The sequence below is a fragment of the Cannabis sativa genome, chromosome 6 (assembly GCF_029168945.1).
Source record: "Cannabis sativa cultivar Pink pepper isolate KNU-18-1 chromosome 6, ASM2916894v1, whole genome shotgun sequence".
NCBI classification, from domain to species: Eukaryota; Viridiplantae; Streptophyta; class Magnoliopsida; order Rosales; family Cannabaceae; genus Cannabis; species Cannabis sativa.
Window position 1 is genome coordinate 49097492 of NC_083606.1, and position 25049 is coordinate 49122540.

Genomic DNA, 25049 nt, shown 5'->3' on the forward strand with positions numbered 1-25049 from the left:
CGATCGATCCTTATTGATAAAATTTGTGAGGGTGGAATCGCTTAGGATTTTTTTCTTGAGCATATGAAGTGATATTCTCATGTTTGTTTCACAATGATGAGTTTAGGAGACTAGTACGTTGGTTTTGTGCTTAGAAATAGTTTAAGTAGAACTTGTGAATCTTCTATTACTACATTCTTATGCTTGAGGATCAAGATAAGACATAGATCATTAGTGGACAAGTTTTGGATTAATATTACAATAGATGTATGATCACAACTGGCTATTCTATTGTGATAATCATGTTAATTATGAATGCTCATAAACACGATGTAATCAAGATACTAAATTAATGTGTGTGTACTCTATACCACATTGTTGTTGCTACCAAAATTTGAAGATGGCTAAGGTATAATTAGATGACAATGTGGATGGCTTAGTATTAACTTTGGATAACAAATGGAAATCATAGACGAATTAAAGTCTTGTCTTATCTAAGGATAAAATACATGATGATCATATAAGCTGTTTGTCCTTAAGGTTTTCATGATCTACAATACCATGTATAAAATTTTGAGAGATATCGAGTATTCGTTACTCCTTTGTTAAGATCTCTCTCATAGGAATGTCTCAACCATAGTCTCTCAAAGTTTTGACTCATCAAAATTTGAAAGCTTTAAAGTAGAAAACACCTAAAGAGTTTAATCCATGCATGCATAATAATGTGTAGTCACTTTTTATGTGTATTGTTTTTCAAAGTGATAAGTACACAATAAGACTGATGTATGGTCTTTATTGCTGTACTGCATGCATCTTGGTTTAATGGTTGTTATTGTAACACCCTAACTAACTTAGGCGTATTACGTGATTTTTAAACGTACTGTGCAGCTCGTTGCTAATCAACGAGGTTTATGGAAAAACGTGATTAATTAAAATTTTGCTTTTTAATTAAACTTATAAAACAATATTACAAAAGACTCGGGATCCCGATTATAAAATTATTTACAAAAAGTTTTAACTGTTTAACTGTTACATGAAATAAAGGTCGTCTAACGACCAGTTACAAAAATCAGCCTTGCTGTCCCGAGGATCGTACGCTCCAGGCCTAACTGCCCTGACATGTACAATCTCATAAGCTCGCTCACGGTCCATCAGCTTTAGCCTTGCCTTTACCTACACATAAACGTAAACTGTGAGTCGACAGACTCAGTAAGAAAAGCATAATAATACTCATACATAATTCTAACTGCCGTGTCCAACACGATACTGAGTCCCGCTACTGCCATGTCCAACATGGTACTGAGCCACTACTGCCATGTCCAACATGGTACTGAGTTTTGAACGTTCACAGGGACGGTACTATTGACAAGTATCCTCCTGATCGGTCAAACCGGTCATACTCCGGCTGCTGGTCATACTCCAGCCTGTACCGACGGGATAGGTCAATAGCACGGAACCACCAACCAAATGTCAGCCTGATCGGTCGAACCGGTCATACTCCGGCTGCTGGTCATACTCCAGCCTGTACCGACGTGACAGGGTTGGATGGTTCGAAGCCTATATACATAACTAATGTAATCTAGCAGGCTTCCTACATGCACGCTAAACACGTAATCTACATATGCATATTGTTATACTAATCTTACATGGATTTCGAATTCAGGTGTGCTGGTCAACCTGACTGGAACTGTAGCTGAGTGGCGGATTACTGGCTCCTAAACCATAAAAATCACAACGCTATAAGTGACACGCTAAATCACTTCCCGGGGACTAAAACTAGGAACTAAAAGTTTCCCTATCGATAAAAAGCATGGCAATACTCCTTAAAACATAAAAACGAGGAAAAACACGGGTTCTAAAAATTCCCCAACCGGTAGACCGGTTGCCCAACCGGAATTTCGGTTCTGGGAATTACTGAACCCTCATCCGGAATTCCGGTTGCACAACCGGAATTCCGGTTCCTCGCAGGAATTTTCCAAAAATTCATAACTCGATCAATTCTAACCCAAATCATACAAGATCTTCCAGACCTGTTCTATATGCCCCAAATAACCATTCAAAGGCAACAAAATCACCCAGAACTCACAGAAACACAAAACACCATTAAAGACCAAGCTTTGAGTTCCAAAACTCAAACTTGGTTAGAATCCACTAACATGCAATCAAACTAGATCAAACCTACATAATTATGCATAACTAAGCCTCTGAAAATGAAAACAATCAACTACAGCAAGTAATTTACAGATTCAACATATATTTTCAAAATTCATGCTCTTGAACTAAAAACTCCAAAAATTGATTCCAAGTAACCATCATGCATACACTAACTCTAAATTACTTAAAATAGCAAGATTAAACTTTAGAAAACAACAACAAATCACAGCAGCAAGAACTTCAAATTATCATGCATTTACTCAACTTTTTCATCAAAACTCAAGAAATTAAGGAAGGGAGAAGATGAGCTAACCTAGCTTGCAAAGGACCTTAAGATGAGATGAATCAATAAGTAAAAATCAATGAAGAAATCAGGTCCTTGCTGCCCAAAGCTTCAGCCGAAAATGAGAGGAAAGAAAGAGAGAGTTTCTTTTCAAAATTTCTATTTTCTACACTTAGTATAATTTTGTAAAAATTGGAGAATAAAATAAAGCCACTTATCTCAATTACTTCAGCCAATAAAATAAACAAATAACCTTTATTTATTTATTTTTTTCAAATAAACAAGTCACTAAAAGACAAAAAGTCATTGGGGCAAAAAGACCATTTTGCCCTTCCATACTAAAATCACATAAAAATCACTAAAGGGGTATTTTTGGGACATTCTAAATCCCCGGCCATTCCCGACATTCCCAATGTCTAAAACCCGTCCCCAAACTGCTAACATACTAAGTTGTGATTTCTACTGAGCCAAACGCCGAGTTCCAAAATACCGGGCACCGGAAATGCAAAATACGAAAACTACTAAATAACATAAATATGCATTTCTGAATTCCATAAATAACAGCATAATAAATTATTTAAATAGCTATAAATAATTTCATAAATAATCATAATTAACTGATAATTTCCAAATTAACTAAGCGGACTTTACAACTATCCCCCCCTTAAAAGGATTTCGTCCCCGAAATCTAACCTGAATAACTCTGGATAATGAGCTCTCATATCTGACTCAAGCTCCCAGGTGGCTTCCTCCACCTTGCTGTTTCTCCAGAGAACCTTGACCAATGCTATGGTCTTATTCCGAAGGACTCTATCCTTTCTATCCAGGATCTGCACTGGCTGTTCCTCATAAGTCATGTCTGGCTGAAGCTGAAGACTCTCATAACTGAGTATATGAGAGGGGTCTGAAACGTATTTTCTCAACATCGAGACATGGAATACGTTGTGAACTGCTGATAAGGCTGGAGGCAAGGCTAACCGATATGCCACTTGACCTATCTTCTCGAGAATCTCGAAAGGTCCTGTAAATCTAGGGCATAACTTGCCTCTTTTCCCGAAACGTTTAATCCCCTTCATCGGAGATACCCGTAAAAACACATGTTCCCCTACTTGGAACTCAATATCTCTGCGTTTCGGATCTGCGTAACTCTTTTGTCTGCTCTGTGAGGCAAGCATTCTAGCTTTTATCTTCTCTATCGCCTCATTGGTCCGCTGTACTGACTCAGGACCTAGGTATTTCCTCTCCCCTGTCTCATCCCAGTGGATAGGGGATCTACATTTCCTACCGTACAACAGTTCATAGGGAGCCATCCCTATCGTACTCTGATAACTGTTGTTGTAAGAAAATTCTATCAACGGCAGATACTTATTCCATGAGCCTTCAAAGTCCATAACACAGGCTCTCAACATGTCCTCCAATATCTGAATTGTCCTTTCGGACTGACCATCTGTCTGAGGATGGAATGCTGTACTAAATTTCAGCTTGGTACCCATTGCCCGTTGCAAACTTTGCCAAAATTTGGAGGTGAACTTCGGATCCCTGTCCGAAACTATAGACTTCGGTACCCCGTGAAGTCTTACTATCTCTCTGACGTACAGTTCTGCCAACTGATCCACTGAAAATGTTGTTCTAACCGGCAGAAAATGAGCAGATTTCGTAAATCGATCCACCACTACCCAGATGGAATCAAATAAACCCGTGGTCCTAGGTAACCCGACCACAAAATCCATCGTAATATCCTCCCATTTCCATTCTGGTAGGGTTAGAGGCTGCAACAACCCTGCTGGTCTCTGATGTTCAGCCTTAATCTGCTGACAAGTGAGGCATCTCGATACGAATTCTACCAAATTCTTCTTCATACCGTTCCACCAGAAGTACGGTTTCAAATCTTGGTACATCTTAGTGGTGCCGGGATGCAGAGAATACGGGGTAGAATGAGCCTCCTCAAAGATCTCATTTCTAAGTTCCACCCTGTTCGGAACACAAACCCTGGCTTTATACAGAAGCATCCCACTGTCTGACACTGAAAAGTCCTTGGCTTGACCAGCCAACACCTCATCTCGGATCTTCACTAACTCCGGATCTGTCATCTGAGCGACTTTTATTCTTTCCAACAGATCAGATTGCAGTGTTAAGTTGTGAAGCTAACCTACCACAAACTCAATGCTGGACCTAACCATATCCTCTGCTAGCTGAGGTGAGATCTGAACCATACAAGCTACTTGCCCGGGACCCTTTCTGCTCAGGGCATCAGCCACTACATTGGCTTTTCCGGGATGATAGAGGATCTCACAATCATAATCCTTCACCAATTCCAACCAACGCCTTTGTCTCATGTTCAAATCTTTCTGAGTAAAGAAATACTTGAGACTTTTATGGTCGGTATAGATCTCACACTTCTCCCCATAAAGGTAATGCCGCCAAATCTTCAGTGCAAAAACCACCGCGGCCAATTCTAAATCATGAGTCGGGTATCGCTGTTCATAATCCTTTAACTGACGGGAGGCGTAAGCGATGACCCGATCGGCTTGCATCAATACACACCCCAAACCCTGTTTGGATGTGTCACAATAAACTACAAACTTTTCCTTGTCCGAAGGCAAAGCTAGCACCGGAGCAGTAATCAACCTCTGTTTTAGCTCCTGAAAGCTAGCTTCGCACTTATCTGACCAAATAAATCTCTGATTCTTCTTTGTAAGTTCGGTTAGGGGCATTGAAATTTTGGAGAACCCTTCCACGAACCTACGGTAGTACCCGGCTAAACCCAAGAAGCTTCTGATCTCTGTCACTGTCTTCGGTCTCGGCCAATCCCTGACGGATTCAATCTTCCCGGGATCCACCTTGATCCCATCTCTGCTCATAGTGTGCCCTAGGAAGGACACCTGAGATAGCCAGAACTCAAATTTCTTGAACTTGGCATAAAGCTTATGTTCTCGAAGTCGTTGCAGTACCATCTGAAGATGTAACTCATGCTCCTCTTCTGATTGAGAGTACACGAGGATGTCGTCGATAAACACAATCACACAGATATCGAGGAAATCCTTGAATACTCTATTCATCAGGTCCATGAATGCTGCAGGAGCATTGGTTAGTCCGAATGACATAACCAGAAACTCGTAGTGTCCATACCTAGTGCGGAAAGCCGTCTTCGGAATGTCCTCCTCTCGGATTCTCAACTGATGATAACCCGAGCGGAGATCAATCTTGGAAAAGACCGTCTTCCCCTGAAGCTGATCGAACAAATCATCGATCCTAGGTAATGGATATTTATTCTTCACCGTCAGCTTGTTCAGTTCCCTGTAGTCGATGCACATCCTCATAGATCCATCCTTCTTCTTGACGAACAAAACCGGGGCTCCCCAGGGTGACACACTGGGCCGAATGAACCCTATGTCAAGCAACCCTTGGAGCTGAATCTTTAATTCCTTAAGTTCAGCTGGAGCCATTCTGTAAGGGGCTTTGGAAACCGGTTCCACCCCTGGTGCCAAGTCAATCACGAAATCAATCTCCCGCTGAGGTGGTAACCCTGGAAATTCTTCGGGAAAAACATCCAAAAATTCCCGAACCACCCTGATGTCTTCTGGCCGAATGGTATCTGGCCGAGTGGTGTCTACCACCACGGCCAGAAACCCTAAGCAACTGCCGTGCAACAATTCTCTCGCTGACATAGCCGAGATCACCGGGATCCGAGATCCCTGAACTGAACCCACAAATACAAACGGTTCTTCACTTTCCGGTTGGAAGACCACCATCTTCCTTTTACAGTCAATGGTCGCCGAATATTTAGATAGGAAATCCATTCCTAGAATAATATCGAATTCGACTAAACTCATCTCTATCAGATCAGCGCTTAACTCTCTACCATCTATCCTGATCAGCATAGACCTAATCCACCTATTGGAGATAACCAATTCTCCGCCAGGTAACAGGGTTCCAAATCCTGATTCATATCTATCATAGGGTCTACCCAATTTACTAAAGACTCTGGCCGCCACATAAGAATGTGTAGCCCCAGAATCAAACAGCACTGAATATAGCGAGTTGTTAATAAAAAGCTGACCTGTGACAACTGATGGGCTGGCATCTGCATCAGCCTGCGTGATAGCGAATACCCTGGCTGGAGTGGGTATCGCTAGAGCTCGCGGTGCTTCTGGTTGGAGCTGGGGACAATCCCTCTTGAAGTGTCCGGGCATGCCACAATGAAAGCATCCCTGACCTTTGCACTCGCCCCGATGGTGCCTCTTGCAGCTAGGGCACTCGGGATAGGAAAATCGGATCTCAGTACCACCAGGACGACTCCCTCTGCTCTGGTTCCCCCGGAACCTCTTGTTCTGACTCGAGCCACCGGAAGCAGTGGGTGCCCTCTTCCTCTGGTCAATGGCCGAACCACTACTCCCCCTGCTATAGCCTGATGCAGGAGGGGTAGGAGCTCCGCCACTCACCAGAGTACTGGCTGATTCTGACATGCACCCCACTGCGCCCTCAGCTCGCAGTGCCTTCTCCACCATCTGAGCATAGGTGGTGCTGTCGTCGGTGGTGATCATCAAGTCATGCCTGATCCTGGCATTCAACCCGTCCAGATACTTCTCCTTTTTGCTGAAGTCGGTCGGCACAATTCCCGAGGCTAACCTCGCCAACCGATCAAACTGAGTAGTATACTCAGTGACGCTCATGTTCTCACGCTGGGTCAGGTGAGCGAACTCTTTCCTCTTGGCGCTTCTGACCGCCTCGTTGTAGTACTTTGCATTAAAGAGTTCCTGAAACCTTTCCCAGGTCATGGTGGTGACGTCATGGATCTGAGACACCATGTCCCACCAGACCAACGCGTCCTCCTGGAACTGAAACGTGGCGCACACCACTCTGTCGTTACCGGTGACACCCATGAAATTCAGAATCTTGGTGATCACCGCCAGCCATTGCTCGGCTTTCATTACGTCCAGACCTCCCAGGAAAACCGGAGGTGCTTGCTTCCGGAACCGCTCATACAGAGGTTCCAATCTATGGGCCGCCACCACTATCTCGGCCTGGGCAGCAGGGGCAGGTGCCACTGGAACTACGGGCACTGGAACTGCAGGAGCACCCCGCTGTCTCAACCTCTCGAATCTCGAGGTCTTGTTCTTCGATCCGGGCTTGCATCTCCGCAAACCGCAACTCCCACCCGGGGCTCCCCGATCGGCCGGGAGCACAGGCAGCCTGTGGTGGGTTCTCATCACCCCGACCACGAGCCCTACCTCGGGGACCTCTACCTCGGGCCCTGGCAGGTGGGGGAAACTGAGCTCCCTGTCCTTGGTTCGACCCTACGGAGTTGCCCTGACTCCTGGTAGTCCGCCTGGCGTCCATCTAGTTAGAACCGCCTGCGAAACCAAGAGTTGGCATATCAGGTCGTATTCAAGGAGAGCTTACTAATGCCGCTTAATTTGGAAATTAAAAACGAAACATGCGCCTATTCTACTATCAGGCTACTAACATGCTTCCTAACAGGATTTTTTTTTTCTTTTATAACTGATTAAAATAAACTACTAAAGCAATAAAGGCTTACTGAACCGTGAACCGAGCTAACTGCTGATGATGATTGTACATGTCGTGACGATCTTCGGAAGACAACCTGGCGGCTCTGATACCAAATTGTAACACCCTAACTAACTTAGGTGTATTACGTGATTTTTAAACGTACTGTGCAGCTCGTTGCTAATCAACGAGGTTTATGGAAAAACGTGATTAATTAAAATTTTGCTTTTTAATTAAACTTATAAAACAATATTACAAAAGACTCGAGATCCCGATTATAAAATTATTTACAAAAAGTTTTAACTGTTTAACTGTTACATAAAATAAAGGTCGTCTAACGACCAGTTACAAAAATCAGCCTTGCTGTCCCGAGGATCGTACGCTCCAGACCTAACCGCCCTGACATGTACAATCTCATAAGCTCGCTCACGGTCCATCAGCTTTAGCCTTGCCTTTACCTACACATAAACGTAAATTGTGAGTCGACAGACTCAGTAAGAAAAGCATAATAATACTCATACATAATTCTAACTTCCGTGTCCAACACGATACTGAGTCCCGCTACTGCCATGTCCAACATGGTACTAAGCCACTACTGCCATGTCCAACATGGTACTGAGTTTTGAACGTTCACAGGGACGGTACTATTGACAAGTATCCTCCTGATCGGTCAAACCAGTCATACTCAGACTGCTGGTCATACTCCAGCCTGTACCGACGGGATAGGTCAATAGCACGGAACCACCAACCAAATGTCAGCCTGATCGGTCGAACCGGTCATACTCCGGCTGCTAGTCATACTCCAGCCTGTACCGACGTGACAGGGTTGGATGGTTCGAAGCCTATATACATAACTAATGTAATCTAGCAGGCTTCCTACATGCACGCTAAACACGTAATCTACATATGCATACTGTTATACTAATCTTACCTGGATTCCGAATTCAGGTGTGCCGGTCAACTAACCCGACCGGAACTCGTAGCCGAGTGGCGGACATCGGCTCCTAAACCATAAAAATCACAACGCTATAAGTGACACGCTAAATCACTTCCCGGGGACTAAAACTAGGAACTAAAAGTTTCCCTATCGATAAAAAGCATGGCAATACTCCTTAAAACATAAAAACGAGGAAAAACACCGAATCTGAAAATTCCCCAACCGGTAGACCGGTTGCCCAACCGGAATTCCGGTTCTGGGAATTACTGAACCCTCATCCGGAATTCCGGTTGCACAACCGGAATTCCGGTTCCTCGCAGGAATTTTCCAAAAATTCATAACTCGATCAATTCTAACCCAAATCATACAAGATCTTCCAGACCTGTTCTATATGCCCCAAATAACCATTCAAAGGCAACAAAATCACCCAGAACTCACAGAAACACAAAACACCATTAAAGATTAAAACACCATTAAAGACCAAGCTTTGAGTTCCAAAACTCAAACTTGGTTAGAATCCACTAACATGCAATCAAACTAGATCAAACCTACATAATTATGCATAACTAAGCCTCTGAAAATGAAAACAATCAACTACAGCAAGTAATTTACAGATTCAACATATATTTTCAAAATTCATGCTCTTGAACTAAAAACTCCAAAACTTGATTCCAAGTAACCATCATGCATACACTAACTCTAAATAACTTAAAATGGCAAGATTAAACTTTAGAAAACAACAACAAATCACAGCAGCAAGAACTTCAAATTATCATGCATTTACTCAACTTTTTCATCAAAACTCAAGAAATTAAGGAAGGGAGAAGATGAGCTAACCTAGCTTGCAAAGGACCTTAAGATGAGATGAATCAACAAGTAAAAATCAATGAAGAAATCAGCTCCTTGCTGCCCAAAGCTTCAGCCGAAAATGAGAGGAAAGAAAGAGAGAGAGTTTCTTTTCAAAATTTCTATTTTCTACACTTAGTATAATTTTGTAAAAATTGGAGAATAAAATAAAGCCACTTATCTCAATTACTTCAGCCAATAAAATAAACAAATAACCTTTATTTATTTTTTTTTTTCAAATAAACAAGTCACTAAAAGACAAAAAGTCATTGGGGCGAAAAGACCATTTTGCCCCTCCATACTAAAATCACATAAAAATCACTAAAGGGGTATTTTTGGGACATTCTAAATCCCCGGCCATTCCCGACATTCCCAATGTCTAAAACACGTCCCCAAACTGCTAACATACTAAGTTGTGATTTCTACTGAGCCAAACGCCGAGTTCCAAAATACTGGGCACCGGAAATGTAAAATACGAAAACTACTAAATAACATAAATATGCATTTCTGAATTCCATAAATAACAGCATAATAAATTATTTAAATAGCTATAAATAATTTCATAAATAATCATAATTAACTGATAATTTCCAAATTAACTAAGCGGGCTTTACAGTTATTATATTTGAATGTCTCCTAGGCCAAATTATGTGTAGTATACATATCCTATCGATATGATATCATACATAATTTATTTGACTGCCTATTACATGATGGAGATTAATATGGTGTTTGTTGATTATATTAGTCCAAGTGGGAGAGATATTGGAATCTTGTATGGACTAATATAATCACAAACATAATTCCATATTCACAACCATGTTAGATGTTTTCTAAAGAGACTATATGAGATTAGTCTTTCGCAACAACTCTCAAGATACTGAGATTTAATGGATCATATCGTTTTATTCTGAATAGCCTCATGAATGTTGTGACTGAATAAGGATTTACATCTAAGACTATTTAAGGAGTTTCAATATTATGAGGTAATATAAGATATTGTATTTGGCAATCTTGTTTTTTTTTTTAATCATATAAGAGAAGATGAATATCTCGAAGGTTTTTTTGAGAATATCTAGTTTAATATGTACGTCCCTCCTAGCTATTATTGTTGATAAGTAAATAAAGCAGCATATGTTGAAGTTTTAAGCTGGCATTAGACAAGTTTTAAATTTTTTATGGAATAATTGGGTTTGTCCCTCATTTTGTTGCTTCCGCTGTTATTATTAATGATCTACTATTGGCCAGAATATAGTAAGAAACTCTATATGGGGACAAACAAAGATAAAGGATCGAGACAGTTTGATGAACTTGAGTTTCCATACATGAGACAAGTTTGATTACATATACCTCTAAATTTCTAAACTATAGCCATTGGTAATTCTTAATCCTTATTTGGAGAATTGATATGGTTATATCACGATTTCCAAGATACGATCAAATGTGAAAGCTTTAGGCTTAAATCCCATATCAATTGGGAGTTTTTCTTGATGGTCAAATTAAGGTAAATTAAAGCTTGTCCACTAGAACGGTTGGAGCAACTGGAGCTCCTATTACGCCTAGAAGTTGTTGTTGGTTGTTGGCTAGGCTCGATCTGCACCACCGAGTTTACCCAGCTAAGTGTGCCACTATAACAATAGTTTTGTTATGAGTTGTAAAGTGGTGACTATTTGGAAATCAGTACATAAGGATGTGAGAGCTAAACTCTTGTTTAAGGATCATACCTTGTTAAATGGCTCGCTTAAGCCTAGAAAAGGTAACTAAAAGGACACCCGAGTTCAATAGATTTAATTCCTTTTGAGGAAGAACATCAAGATAGTGATTATTGTAATTCTCAAAATGGTTAATTCAAAGCATTATCGTTAGTCAATACTATGTGAGAGATCAGTGGGAGCAATGATATGTTTATATTGTTACTTGATATAGTACATTGCTCATATTTTATGATAGTGATCTATTCTGGAGACAATTGAACTGTTATTTGATAATCTCTGGAAGATGAAGAATCCTTGATGAACTTTATATGGTCTAATTATTTTAGATTCTTCATGAAGAGATCAACAATAAACTAAATTGTCTCATACTTTGCATTGACTAACTAGTGTTGTGATTAATGTTTTGATTTCATTGAGAATTTTTAAATAGTCTAAAGTGTGATTTGTTATGAAAGGCCTAAAGTCCATGAATATTAGTAATAACGAGAGATTAGCATTGAAATTGTCCCATGCATATATATGCTTATTGAAGGTAGCCTAGGGTTCGCTCAAGTACATGCATTCCTATTGGGATATCTATTGCAGGCATGTTGGATTGGTACTTGAGCTATCATCCTTATGGTACCAAGGATTTGTTGATAATCGACAAACCAATATTGTGACATATAAAAGTTGGTTTTACTGATATCGATTGGATAGGCTGCATGGATGATAAAATCCACTTATAAGCATTTGTGATTTTAGGAGGAGCTATTTTGTAATTAAGTGTCATATGAACACCTACAACTTCCTCTTTTATACAAAGAAAGTATAATGGTACGAAAAGTTATATGTGACTAGGTGTTGTATGGACATTTACAGCATCCTCATTTGTAAAGGTAGAATGTGTGGCGTGTTACGAGGACATTGATTGTACATTACAATTGCGATATTTCGTTTCAGTGTTAAGAGTAGGTGACTCTATTGTGAACTTACTGAACTTATGTGATAAATATTGCAATCATATCTTTCTCGTGGAACTTGAGAAGTATAATTGCTCCATTAATATGATGATGACGTTCCATATGCAGTGAGAAAGTTGTGGGGTCCTCTATTGGTATCATAACACGCACTTACAGACAACATGTCAACGACTACACTGACACGACTTACCTGAACGTGTCTTCTAAGAAGTCATTTCTTGTTTGGATTGTTGGAGCCAAAGCTGTGTTTGGTCAGTGGGAGTCATTGTTTTCATGTATGATAGACATGTTAAGGATTATTATTGGTTGTTGAATACATGCATATTCTGGATAACTCTTATGATATGTTGTGTCTGCACACTTGTGGTGCAAGCCAGTGACTTAATCTTAGTGCTATGTTCGAGTGGATCCAGATCAGTAGTTATCATCATGTTTTATAAATCTCAGATGTCTCATTATGTATTATATTTGTATCCTGTCGATACAATATGATGCATAATTAGTTTTATAGACATTAGTGGTTCTTGAGATTTCTGTCTGTTGATACTATTGTATAGTGAGAGCACATGTATGTGTAATTATGTAGTCCAAGTGGGAGAATGTTAGAATATTTTATGTGGACTGACATAATTAAGTGTTGCTCACTCAGTGTCGTATTAGCATATAATGATAACTATATATAATCGGTAATGCATGGTATTACCATCGGGCCATAATGGGATGGACATAACGTACTAACACGCTCGGGGCCCATGGACATACTCTAAAACGTCTTTGGTCAGCCCATTGGGCCAAGACAACTAATTCTCTCCAAATTGGGCATGTAGGCCCAAATGACCTATAATTCCTTATAAAATGGATGTGCTCTTGATTGGTGAGAGTGAGTGAGGTGAAATGGGTGTGGCTAGTGTATTGAGAGAATGTAAGAGTAGTGTTCATCAATTCCTTGCACACTTTGTTTTTCTTTGATGTGAAGATTAAAGGAATGGGAAGAGCACAAGTGAACATAAGAATTCATGGCCATTACTATAAGGTAAGAGTGCCCTTTTATTATTTAACTTTGATGCCTTAAATAAGATGATATTGTATTGTTTTAGATTGAACATAATTGTTAATGTTAATCTTTCATTTTGTTTGATGCTCATTATTTTTAACAATTTATTCATTTAGAAATATATTTAGTAAAGTTTAATTTGAATTAAATTATTTGCACAAAAATATATATTTATCAAACTGAAACCAAATCAAGAGTAAAATAAAAGAATGTAAAAAGAAATTAAATAAATAAAACTCATAGGTCACATCAACGACAATAAAAGAAAATATAAACTTTATTTATATAACCAATAAAGTTTATAAATAACTAAAATGTGTATTACTGGAGCGTATGCAACTCATACGTAACAGGGGCACTCAATGCAAATTGAGTGAAACAAAATAATAAATTCAAATATGTATATAAACATAAAAATATCAATCAATATATATATATATACACACAAAGACATTAGTTTGTGATTATAATAAAAAAAAAACTATCCACAATTATCACAATTTAAAGTTGAACCAAAAGTCACACGATCAAAAATTTTACTTTTCAAAATTCCCAAATTTTATAAACAAAATTATCAGATCTTCAATTAATTCAATAAAGGTGGCTCTGGTACCATTTATCAAGATTTATAAAATACTTAAGAAATATATAAATCACAAATCTAAACATATTCTTAAAAGTGCTTTAATATTAAAAACCGTAAATCATAAATCTATAAAACATTTGCTAAATTAAGAAGAAAATGATGATAAAAGATGAGCAGAAACACTAACATGAAGCCATTGTTAAAGATTGCAGAGAAAGTTTTCATCTTCCAAGAATACACTATTTCTAAAGTATTTTCTCAGAAGGAGAGAATACAGAAAAGCTTGTGTTTCTTGGAAACCACTACCTATTTAAATACTCATCTTAGAATGAGTTTTAAGTATTTATAATTTGGTCTCTTAACAAATTATAAATAAACTTATGGTACCTACACAATATTTCTACGATAATTTAGTACCTTTTTTAATAGCTATAATATAATTGATTACTTAATTCTGTATTGCACTTTAGCATATTTTTGTACTGTGAAGATATGAGATTGAGATATCAACAAATTGCTCGGCAATAAATATATAATTATTTTTCTTAAATTATAGTACTATATCTTTCTTTATGATTCCATCACAAAAAAAAAAAAAAAAAAAAAAAAAAAAATTGCATATTAATGCGTTATATGAAGTCATAAACTGCTATACTGTATTTATTTACTAGATTTTTTAAAACATTAATTCTCTTCATGCTTCAAATTGTAATAATTGTAATAATAAAAAATGTAACTTTCACACGTATAAATCAATAATAATAATAATAATAATAATAATAATAATAAATGTAACTTTCACACATATAAATCAACAATTAGATTTTATATTTGCTCGTATTGGTGTATGTGTACCTAGTTCGTCAAATGTTTTCCCATAAATTTTCTTTCTTGGATCAAATAAATGTAAAACCTTAATATAACACTCGTAGAAATTATTAAAAAGAGAGCAATAATAGCAAATATTATACATGACAAGTTTATCTAAATCAGATTTGTTACATAAAGCATCAGACTTTCCTATGCTTAAATTTATCACCGTCAAGAAACTATTATGAATTCTTAGCCTAAAAAATCTATATCCTAAATGCCCAAAACCCATGCTAATTACCCGTGTTGGGGAATTAAAAAATACACTAAATAAAATTTATATATATAAGAAAAAGGACTGATTTTACAAAAGAGGACTGATTATCAATTGAATTTGTTCCCCCACAGCATCATTATCAAGCTGGCCATCTCTTATTGCACAACTTCATCTTAAATCAACCAACTATTTTTTTTTATTTCCCCTTTTTTGTTCCTTCCAACTAACCAAAATACATGATTGTCAGTCCGTGGATTGTCCATGCAAGAACTGGTGTCCACCTTCATCTGTTTCACAGCAAACAGAAAAATGAATCAAGTAGGGGATACTAAACTTGTTACAAAATAAAAAATAGAATGAAGCCGACTTTCAAAACAGCTATCATGGTAGAAGGATGTGAGGTGAGAAAGGTAAAACATTAATTTTATGCCAAACTGCTTAAAGAGTCTGCTTCTCTGATGACATTATTCTATTGTTAGTCAGTTACAGCTAAGTATGCGATGAAGAATTCATGAAGACAGATTATACTATACCACTTTCACCATCGGAGATATCCGTAATCTTTCCAATTGCATCAATAAGAGCTCGTTCATGGTCCTACATTAACAGTGCTGGTACATGATTAATAAACATAGACCTAAGGAAACACCATTACAAATACTTTTGCAAGTACCGACCTTCAGAACTTTCTTTGCTTTCTCAACTTCAAGTGGATCCGGATGATTTGAACCAAAGACCCTCTCCACCTATCAAAATTCAATCACAGATGGATGCTCTGAGCAAGGATTCAACAAACCTATGATTCAATTAAAAGTAACCAGCCTACTGAACTTACTTCCTTAATTAAACTATCCGTGTTGAGTATTTTGATCTCATCTGGCATTTTCTTTCCAATGCCATTTTGTGATGGCAAAAAGTCTTTTCTTGTTTGACCTTTTGTAGCACCTCTACCTCTTCCAGCACCTGGAACAGTATCACGACCTCCTATTGGTCTATTGATCCCATGACCAGGTCCACCATAGCCCCCGCGATGAGAGACCTCCTCATCTACCCATTGAATATCTCCAGGGGATATCTGTTGGCATGAAACCAAATTATTTATGAGAAACAAATTGTTGACATGAAGAAACAGAAGGTAAATGATGAAGACAGAAACTAATTCCATGGACATTAACTTGAATTATATATATAGCACTTCTTGTAATGCTACAAATCAACACTGATAGCAATCAATGTCTCCTGTGTGGTGTGCACTGTAAGAAAAATGAAGAAACATAGTATTTTGTTTTCAGTTGTTCAGAAACAGGTGGCTTAAAGAATTCAAGATACAGAGGGTGATTGAGCAACACTGTTCGGAGTATTAGATTCATTTATCTCAAGAAGATAAGATAAAACAAAAAGGTTATGAAGTGTAGCTATAATGGCTATCTGGTGGGCAAATCTGATTTAAGAGCAACAGAAGACTTAGAAAAATTTTGAGGATCACGAAATATATGGGAGAAACTTACAAATTGGGTAGGCTGTTAGTTATACAATGTGAAAGAGTTCAAAAGAATTTAATTTGTCGATTTAGCTAGAGATTGGAGTTCCCTACCATAATTTTATTTAGTCTGATTTTTCAGAAATTACCAACTTAGAATATTTGAAATAGCTAAAAACTGGTGATACCTATGAAGTTATCCAAGATAAATGGGAATATTTTACATAACATATAAAAAGGATCCCAACGTAGTTATCTCAAAATTAATAACACAAAATTGCCTACTAACATTTCTTTTCTGCTGACTTCACATAATTCACTATCCTCATCACACATCTATTAGCAAAAAATAATTACTCAGTTCACCTTCTGTTGACTTTAAAATTATATACAAAAGACCAATGAAGAGTATGTCAAGTACACCCACCATACATAATTACATATTTCCTTCAATGAGGTGTTGGGTTTGGATACCATGGAACCTATAAAATTGAATAAGTAGATACCCGAAATGGTATGACTCAAAAAATCAACTTAATTCTCTCCAGTCAAACAATCCTCCTACGAAGACTTAATTTACCATATCTACCAGTTCCGAATGTGCTATTGTGCAACTATCCAGTTAATACTTAATATGTGGACTTAACAATTAATGTGTAAGAGGACTACTCAATTAATGTGTAAGAGGACTAAGTTTGGTAACTCCATTTAAGGCTGCTAATACTAATATAACAAAAACATAAATGTAATTCTCGATAAGACATTAAATATTTTTCTTGTCAGATTCTGAACTGTACACGTTAGAAATGAATAACTGGGAATAGTTGTGGTTTATTTTGATTTTTGATTGATAAGCCATTAGAGAAAAAGAACAAAAGAAAGAATGATAATAATTACTCACTACAAACTTACTATATATATACTGTACCTATAGTAGTAGATGATTTAACAAAATTTTTTGAAAGCCAGTACAAGTAAAAGGGGTAAGATCACAGCTATCAATAAGCAAAAGACTATAACTTAAAGCATAATATTGGAATTTTTAATCTTTGACAAATTCCTAGCCTACCCTTAGTGAAAAATCTCTGTGGTTGCATGCATGGAGACTTCCGTCAAAGATTTATTAGAAAATTGAAAGACAGTTGGACAGTAGAACAGGTTACAAAATTCATGGGTTAAAGTGTGTGAAAAACATTACAGAGGGAAAAGTGTTGAAGGCACATAAAAATGAAGGGAAGGGCTAAAATGCAATCTACCCATTAATACTTAATAGGAAGAAAGTGAGAAGCAGACTACCCATTCAAATAGTCAGGAGTAAAGCTGTTAATAATATTTGACAAAGCACACAGAGGTAAATAAAAGAGATCAAATAAATGTTAGCAAAAGTTTGAAGTAGTATTATTCTTTGGTTTGCGAAAACTATATTCATCTGGTTGAATCAGAAAAGCTATGAATGTTGACTGCTGTAACATTTCAAGTGATTCCATATATATATAAATATACATTTATATATATATATATATATATATATCTGTGTGTGTATATGTGTGTGAGTGATGAACAATAGTAAATTAGTTCTCTTGTCTTGGAACACTATACCCACAACCATTTACATCTTCAGTAGTTAAATTGTTGCTGATGTAATGTTAAGAAAATAAAAAGTATGAAAATATTGAAATTTGATACAAAAAGAAAAGCCAACAAGATACGGTTTTAATTTTACCTCTGACAGATCAACCCACTCCCATGTCTCATTATTAGAACCCATATCATAAACTAAAGCATGCCTTCCCTGACAAATTCAAAAAAATAAAACACAATAGACATCAAATGCATATCTTTTCTACTTACTGTTGTCCAAGAAAATGCCATAACAAAAAGTACCTCGGCAGCATTAAAGTCAGTTATAACAGCTTCATAAAAGTTGTTATCATCAGGCCACCTTGTTCTCACTTTCTTCCCTATTAATGAATCTATTGCCGCCCCTTCAGCATGTTCACTTGCAATGTTACCAGAAGCAACTCTATTAACAACTTGACCCCTTCCAGTCGGACCAGAAGAAGGGTATTGCTTCATTGATGAACCACCAGGCAATCCCTGATACAAAAAAAAAAAGCATTTTTAAGAAAACTGTCATAACACAAAATTTTCCAAAATAAGACCATGGTTACGCCCAACATCAATATCATAAAAATCTTAAGACTCACAGGTTTCTGTTTCTTTCCCTTGGCTCCTGGAACAGATCCTCGTTTTGCAGTGGATGAAGATGGTTGGTGGGATCCAGCTGCCTGTGGGTGAAATGATGGAGATGGCCCCCCAAAGGATTGGGAGGCTACTGACTGAGAGACTTTTGGCTTCTTGCGAGATGCAGAGACTGTGGGGCTAGGTATTGGATCATGAGCTGCTTGACTTGTACTGGGCATACCAGCTTGAGCTCCACCTGCCTGTCTCCACTCCCTAATGGAAACACACCATACCAAATATTAAGATAAGATGTATCAAAAAAATATATATATTAAGATACGAAGAGGGAAAAAAAACATAATAAATAGTCCTAGTTTCTCATTTAAACAAAAAGAACTTTTCTGAAGTCTTTCAGACCTTATTCTCTTTATGATGTCATCTGCATTAACTCGTCCTAAAAGCTCTCTGTGTTCCTCATTAGATAATCTCAACTCTTTTCTTAGCTCAGTTATTAAACTTTCTTTTTCCTGAAGAAAATACATTTCATGTAGCAGTCATTTAAACCTGATAAGAAAAACATAAATATTAGATCCATGACAACAAAATGACAAAATGTACCCAAGTAATGAGATCAGCTTGAGCTTTAAAGGCTCTTAGAACCGAACTGTATGCTTCTTGCTCAAGCTGGTGAATCTGAGCCTCCATGTCAGTTTCACCATACATCCTAGAGTATGGAAGAGAGCCCATAGCAGATCTTCCATTCCCTGCAACACGACCTGCTCTAGGGATTCTGTTTTGATGTGATGGAGGAAGATCATCATCAGTTCCTGTAAAATTTGTTTGCCAAAAATAATTAAATAAATCATCAATAGTGTGATGAGGACGAAAATTTAAGAAAATTAACAACAGCTCAGAGAATATAAAAATTAAGAGAATTTAAGAAAGTTAACAACGGAACCTACATTGCAGCATATGTATTAGGAGACAGTTAAGCCAAATAAAGCCTTACAACAAACAAAAGCTCTTTTGGAAAGAAAAAAAAAAACCACCCCTTCCTCCTAGCTCTCATGTGAAAATAAAAAAAAAAATAGCAATGAAATGCCAAATAATTAAGCCAAATATACATGTAAAGAAAAATTTAATTTTCAAGCACTTTTGAACTTTATCGAAATTTAAAATGAATAACTACAGTCCTACTTCTGACTAAATCATCAAAACATTCTCCCTATCATCAAAAAAATCCCAGTTCACTTATGTTTACATATTACAAAACAAAACAGCTTGAAACAAAAGCATAACTAAGATAACTAGCTGCCCTGCCAATACACTGACTTATTCACAAACTTCCTTCTTTAAAAGAAAAACAACATACTTACATACATGTAATGTGAGAGTGTCAATATTAACTTACACACTACGATGTGCATTTCATCTCAAGTGGTTCTCACTTAAAAATACTCACAGTGAAGAATAAATATACATCATAGTGTAATTAGAATGTGTCAATTGAGAGTGTATTAATCATTATACTTATGTGAATAAAAGAAAAATAAATAAGCCCTCTGAATACATTAAAGTTCCTCTCTAGTATTCAAAAACATATGAAACAAAAGAAAAGCACCTGAATCCCAAGTCACTCCAAAAGATACACCTTGGGAAACTACAAATATATAATGGATTTCTATTTTCTAGAGAGGACTTCTTAGCAACGTTATAGTTTATACATGTACATATTTTCATATGCAACTATAACACGATCTTTGTTTCTTATCCAAAAAAAAAAGAATAAGGAAAATAGATAAAAAATATTCATGTCCAAAGATTATCATCTTCCCAGTAAAACATCACGCTTATAACGAAGTATTCTGAATTTTTCACTCTAGTAGTTTTAATTGAAATAGTAAGCTTCTGTACCCATCATAGATTTTTGCAAAGTAATTAGTAAATGGAATTTACTTTAGCAGAAGAGAAAATATGAAAATCTAACCAAGGGAAAAAGATGAGCAAATTCACAAATATTCTTATTTTTGTTTGATACTTATATGTCCTCCAAACAATGCAATAAACGTTTTATTCAGTTTATGCCTTATGTTTCTCCTAGAAACACTTCAATTCTCTTCTGTTCAAATCCAAAGTAGGAGAAGATAAATTCTTTTCAACTTCTTTTACTACTTCTTATACTTGCCTCTTAAAATCTAAGTTCCACACAGTCAAGCACACCATAAAAGAGGAAAAAAATTAGGACTTTTCCATCCAAATGGCATGATGGTTTCTAACTAATCAGAGAATTTTACTTTCTTTTCTTTAAGTTTCCTGCCATAGAAAAAGGGTTCTTCAATAGATTCAATGTCTTTGATAAAAGTATAAATTTATCGCTTTTCGTTTACTTTACAGAAAGTTGAAGAACATTTTGAAGAAAAAATAAGGGTACCAGTATGGCCAAAAGAAACAAGAGTGTAAATTGGCCGAGTTGCTGATATTCCATAAAGGAAATTCAGGCTTTGAATTTTTTAGAGGTTTTGTTTAGATTCAACCAAAAAACTCAATGTCATCATTAAATTCTGAATCATATAAAAACTAATACTTTCTCTCTTCGGCGCCAATCACAGAATCAAAGAAGGGAAAAGCAAAACAAAACCTTAACCCTAATTCAACTTAAGGGAAAGAAAAAAAAGAGTACCAAACTGAAAAGACGCAAATCAACAATCGAAAGAGTGAACTCACCACTGCTATCGTAGGGCTCGTAGTCCATAGCCAGCTCGAACTGTATAGAAGAACTAAACAGTGGTTGAAGTAAAAACCCTAGTTTGGGGAGGCAAATCGAACTGCTCAGAGAGTGTTGAACTCCAATTATGTGGGCGAGAAAATCCCAAGAGAAGATTGAAACGACGTCGTATGTGGAGACAACTTTGTCGTTTAACAGTGAGAACCAATTAGAGAGAAAGAAAATATCAAACGGAGTAGCGTGTGAGTGGCGGTCGGAGGGAGACGATCACTGCTGGATATTCACACTGTATTGGGGCAAATTCTTTATTTTTTTTTTCTTTTTTCAAAATAATAATAATAATATCAGAGAAATAAATAAATAAATAATAATTTAATTAAAGCAGGGTATTTTTTTTTTTAGATAAAATTACAATTTATTGAGTTATAATACAAAAGGCACAATTGGAGGAGGTAATTCCTCCCACCATATACAATTAGAATTCACCGAGAGGGCATATTTGGCTAACAGATGAGCCGCATTATTAACAGATTTATAAATGTGTGAGATCTGAGCCCCAGGAAAATTGGACACTAAAAGAGAAATATTATTTAACAGACAATGAAAATCCGAAGTATGTCTTTGAGATGCTTGCACTCCTTTAACCACTAATAAAGAATCAGTTTCTATATAGTAGACTGGTATTTGAAGGACTTTGAGCCATTGCAAGCTGTAAATCAAAGCCATAGCTTCCATAATTTCTGGTTTAAAACGTCCTTGAAAAGGCATAGCCATGACAGCTACGATGTCTCCTGTGTTGTTGCGAAGGACAGCCCCGAAACCAGATTTATTTTCCATTGTGCTAACTGCTGCATCAGTGTTTAACTTCAGCCGGCCTGAGGGAGGATTCATCCAAGGAGAATCTGCAGAAACAGAAGCTGCAGAAGTAGTAGCATTAGCTGGTTTAGGCCGAGCAGCTTGGTATTCTTCCAAATAATCTATTGCAAAATACAAAGCAATTTCAGGTGGCTTTGTTTTTGAACCATGTCTTTCTTTGTTGCTCTCATTCCAAATGGTCCAAAGGATGGTAGCAAACTGCTCGATTTCTTTGGAAGACCATATGGAAGATATATTCTGCATTAGATCCATAAGAGATATATTATGAGACATGAATTCATTTATTGGAAAGGAGGAAAGTTGCTAGACTTTTTGTGGTCTCTTGCAAAAAAATAGAGCATGAGTGATGGACTCATTGCCACGGTGACATAAAGAGCAGGTTGCTGAATCACTTATATGTCTGGTATGAAGGATTCCAGCAACTGGGAGACACTCGTGCATTGCACGCCATAGAAAAATCTTGATTTTTGAAGGTAATGACAAAGACCAGAACTTTTTCCACCAAATGAGAGATTTGTTTGAACTGACAGTAGGTTGTTGTTCTTCAAGTTTGGTAGCCAATGTGGATACTGATTTATTGACATCTGAAACCAGGAACAATTGCTCAAGAAGAGTATGATTCCATTGTCTATTACTGGTAATCAAATCAGAAACTCTCATCAAAGTGTCTGAGTCCTTATACATCAAAGGCTTGAAAGAGGTTATGTCAGGTAGCCATGGACCTGAAGCACATAAGATATGATTTCCATTACCTACTTTCCATCGCAAACCTTTGCATAGTAATTCTTTCCCCCAAAGAATACTTCTCCACGTGAGAGATGGGTAAGAGCCCAATTCAGCTTCCAAAAAGGCGTTAAAGTTAAAGTATCGGGCCTTGAGTATCTTGTGAACGAGAGATGAAGGATTGGAGAAGATCAACCATGCTTGTTTGGCCAATAATGCTTGGTTATAATGAACAAAACTCCTAAATCCCATGCCTCCTTCAACTTTTTCTTGACAAAGAGCATTCCAAGTTTTCCAATTAATCCCAGAAGATGAGGAATTGGATCCCCACCAAAATTTATTCATCATTACTTCAATTTGGTGGATTAGAGACTTGGATAGGCGAAAACAGCTCATCGCATATGTGGGTATAGATTGAGCTACCGCTTTAAGTTGAACTTCCTTACTGCCAATTGAAAGCAGTTTCTTGCCATGCCGAAAGATGATTCCATAACTTCTCTTTAATCTCCCCAAATAGGACTTTTTTATCCCTCCCAGAGTACGAAGGAAGTCCTAGATAGCGTTCATGACAAGGCTTGATAGGCATCTGAAGAGTTTGTTGTATGTTGAGTTGAATTGCAGACGATGTGTTTGGCGAGAAGGAGAGCATTGATTTTTCTGCATTTAAGTGTTGGCCTGAAGCATGACAATAGAAGTCCAGAGAGCGCTTAACAGCATCAATAGATCTTTTATTGGCACGGCTAAGAACAAGGCTGTCATCAGCAAAAAAAATAGGTGCGACACTGACGGAGCACCTCGAGCAACTCTCAACCCTTGAAGATTGCCTCGACTTTCCTCATATTGTAGAAGTCTTGAGAGACCCTCATCACAAATGATAAGAAGATAAGGTGATAAGGGATCACCTTGGAAAATACCTCGACTAGGGGTAACATGTCCTTGAATTGAGCCATTTATCAAAAAAGAGAAAGAAACACTGTTGAGACATCGCTGAATGAGCTCAACCACTGAGGGAGCAAATCCTAAGGCAATCATCATGCTTCGTAGGAAGTGCCACTCCACTCTGTCAAATGCTTTACTCATGTCAAGCTTCATGGCTGCATAACCTTCTTTTCCTCTTTTTAAATGTTTGAGAGAGTGTAATAATTCAAAAGCAACTAACACATTGTCAGTGATAAGTCGAGATTGCAAAAAACCACTTTGAGATTCTGAGATGACCATTGAAAGAAGAGGCTTCAAGCGAATCACAATAGATTTTGAGACCAATTTGTAAAGCACATTGCAAAGACTTATGAGGCGCAATTGAGAGACATTCCTTAGTTTCTTAAATTTGGGAATCAAAGTGATTAGAGTCTTGTTGAAAGCAGACGGATCAGCTCCATTATTAAGAATATCGAGGACTGTTTTAGTGACCAAATCTCCCACTATATGCCAATAGTTAGTGTAGAACATAACCGACATTCCATCAAGACCCGGACTGCTATCCTCATCCATAGATTTGAGAGCAAAGAAGACATCATCTGCTGTGTATGGCTGAGTCAAGATGTCATTAATTAGAGCAGGTGTTAAATGAAGATACTATAGCTCTTCTAATTTATTATTATTATTATTATTATTATTATTATTATTATTATTATTATTATTATTAGAAGCGGTTATTTAAATTTTTTTACTCATAACATTAATAAAAATCAAATATAAAATAAATAAATAAAAATTACCAATATATCAATACGATCATCACTGTATCTCAATTACGGTCATCATTTAAAATTGGTGTCATCACTATATATCTCACTTATAGTAATCACTACATTAATAGGTATTATCCATGAATGAGTAATATGAATAATTTATGCTAATAAATAAATAATAAATAATCTGAAATTATCGATGGCTATGAAGTTGTCGATATAGAAAAAAAAATTGTGTGTCTCTAAATTATTGAAAAAT

General features: G+C 37.0%; 3 protein-coding genes across 4 annotated transcripts; all 3 read right to left on the minus strand.

Annotated features, from left to right (window-relative positions):
* Positions 1-14959: 14959 nt before the first annotated feature.
* LOC115725525 (protein EMSY-LIKE 3) lies at positions 14960-21832 on the minus strand. 2 transcript variants are annotated; one of them, XM_030655078.1, is made up of 10 exons: positions 21500-21832; positions 19394-19602; positions 19193-19302; positions 18799-19048; positions 18476-18688; positions 18315-18383; positions 15947-16186; positions 15789-15857; positions 15645-15708; positions 14960-15398 (listed from the first exon to the last, which is right to left on the minus strand). In XM_030655078.1, the coding sequence occupies exons 1-10, from the start codon at positions 21525-21527 to the stop codon at positions 15355-15357; spliced, it is 1296 nt and encodes a 431-aa protein (XP_030510938.1). In that variant the 5' UTR covers positions 21528-21832; the 3' UTR covers positions 14960-15354. The 2 variants fall into 2 exon arrangements, with proteins under 2 accessions (XP_030510938.1, XP_030510939.1); XM_030655079.1 differs by lacking the exon at positions 21500-21832 and having other exon boundaries at positions 19193-19339; positions 19441-19577.
* Positions 21833-21923: 91 nt separating this feature from the next.
* On the minus strand, positions 21924-22649 carry LOC115695297 (uncharacterized). The gene has a single exon (XM_030622372.1). The coding sequence runs from the start codon at positions 22647-22649 to the stop codon at positions 21924-21926; it is 726 nt and encodes a 241-aa protein (XP_030478232.1).
* A 30-nt stretch (positions 22650-22679) lies between these two features.
* On the minus strand, positions 22680-23495 carry LOC115695298 (uncharacterized mitochondrial protein AtMg00310-like). Its single transcript, XM_030622373.1, has one exon. The coding sequence runs from the start codon at positions 23493-23495 to the stop codon at positions 22680-22682; it is 816 nt and encodes a 271-aa protein (XP_030478233.1).
* Between the last annotated feature and the right edge of the window lie 1554 nt (positions 23496-25049).

What these genes read in the sequence shown, in the direction of transcription:
- LOC115725525 (XM_030655078.1), bottom strand. Translation starts at nt 21,527, where the DNA reads ATGGACTACGAGCCCTACGATAGCAGTG. An exon ending in CGAGCCCTACGATAGCAGTG is followed by an intron (nt 19,603 to 21,499) that starts GTGAGTTCACTC and finishes CAAATTTTACAG; the next exon opens with GAACTGATGATGATCTTCCT. An exon ending in CGGATAGTTTAATTAAGGAA is followed by an intron (nt 15,858 to 15,946) that starts GTAAGTTCAGTA and finishes GAATTTTGATAG; the next exon opens with GTGGAGAGGGTCTTTGGTTC.
- LOC115695297 (XM_030622372.1), bottom strand. Translation starts at nt 22,649, where the DNA reads ATGTCTCATAATATATCTCTTATGGATCTAATGCAGAATATATCTTCC.
- LOC115695298 (XM_030622373.1), bottom strand. Translation starts at nt 23,495, where the DNA reads ATGAGCTGTTTTCGCCTATCCAAGTCTCTAATCCACCAAATTGAAGTA.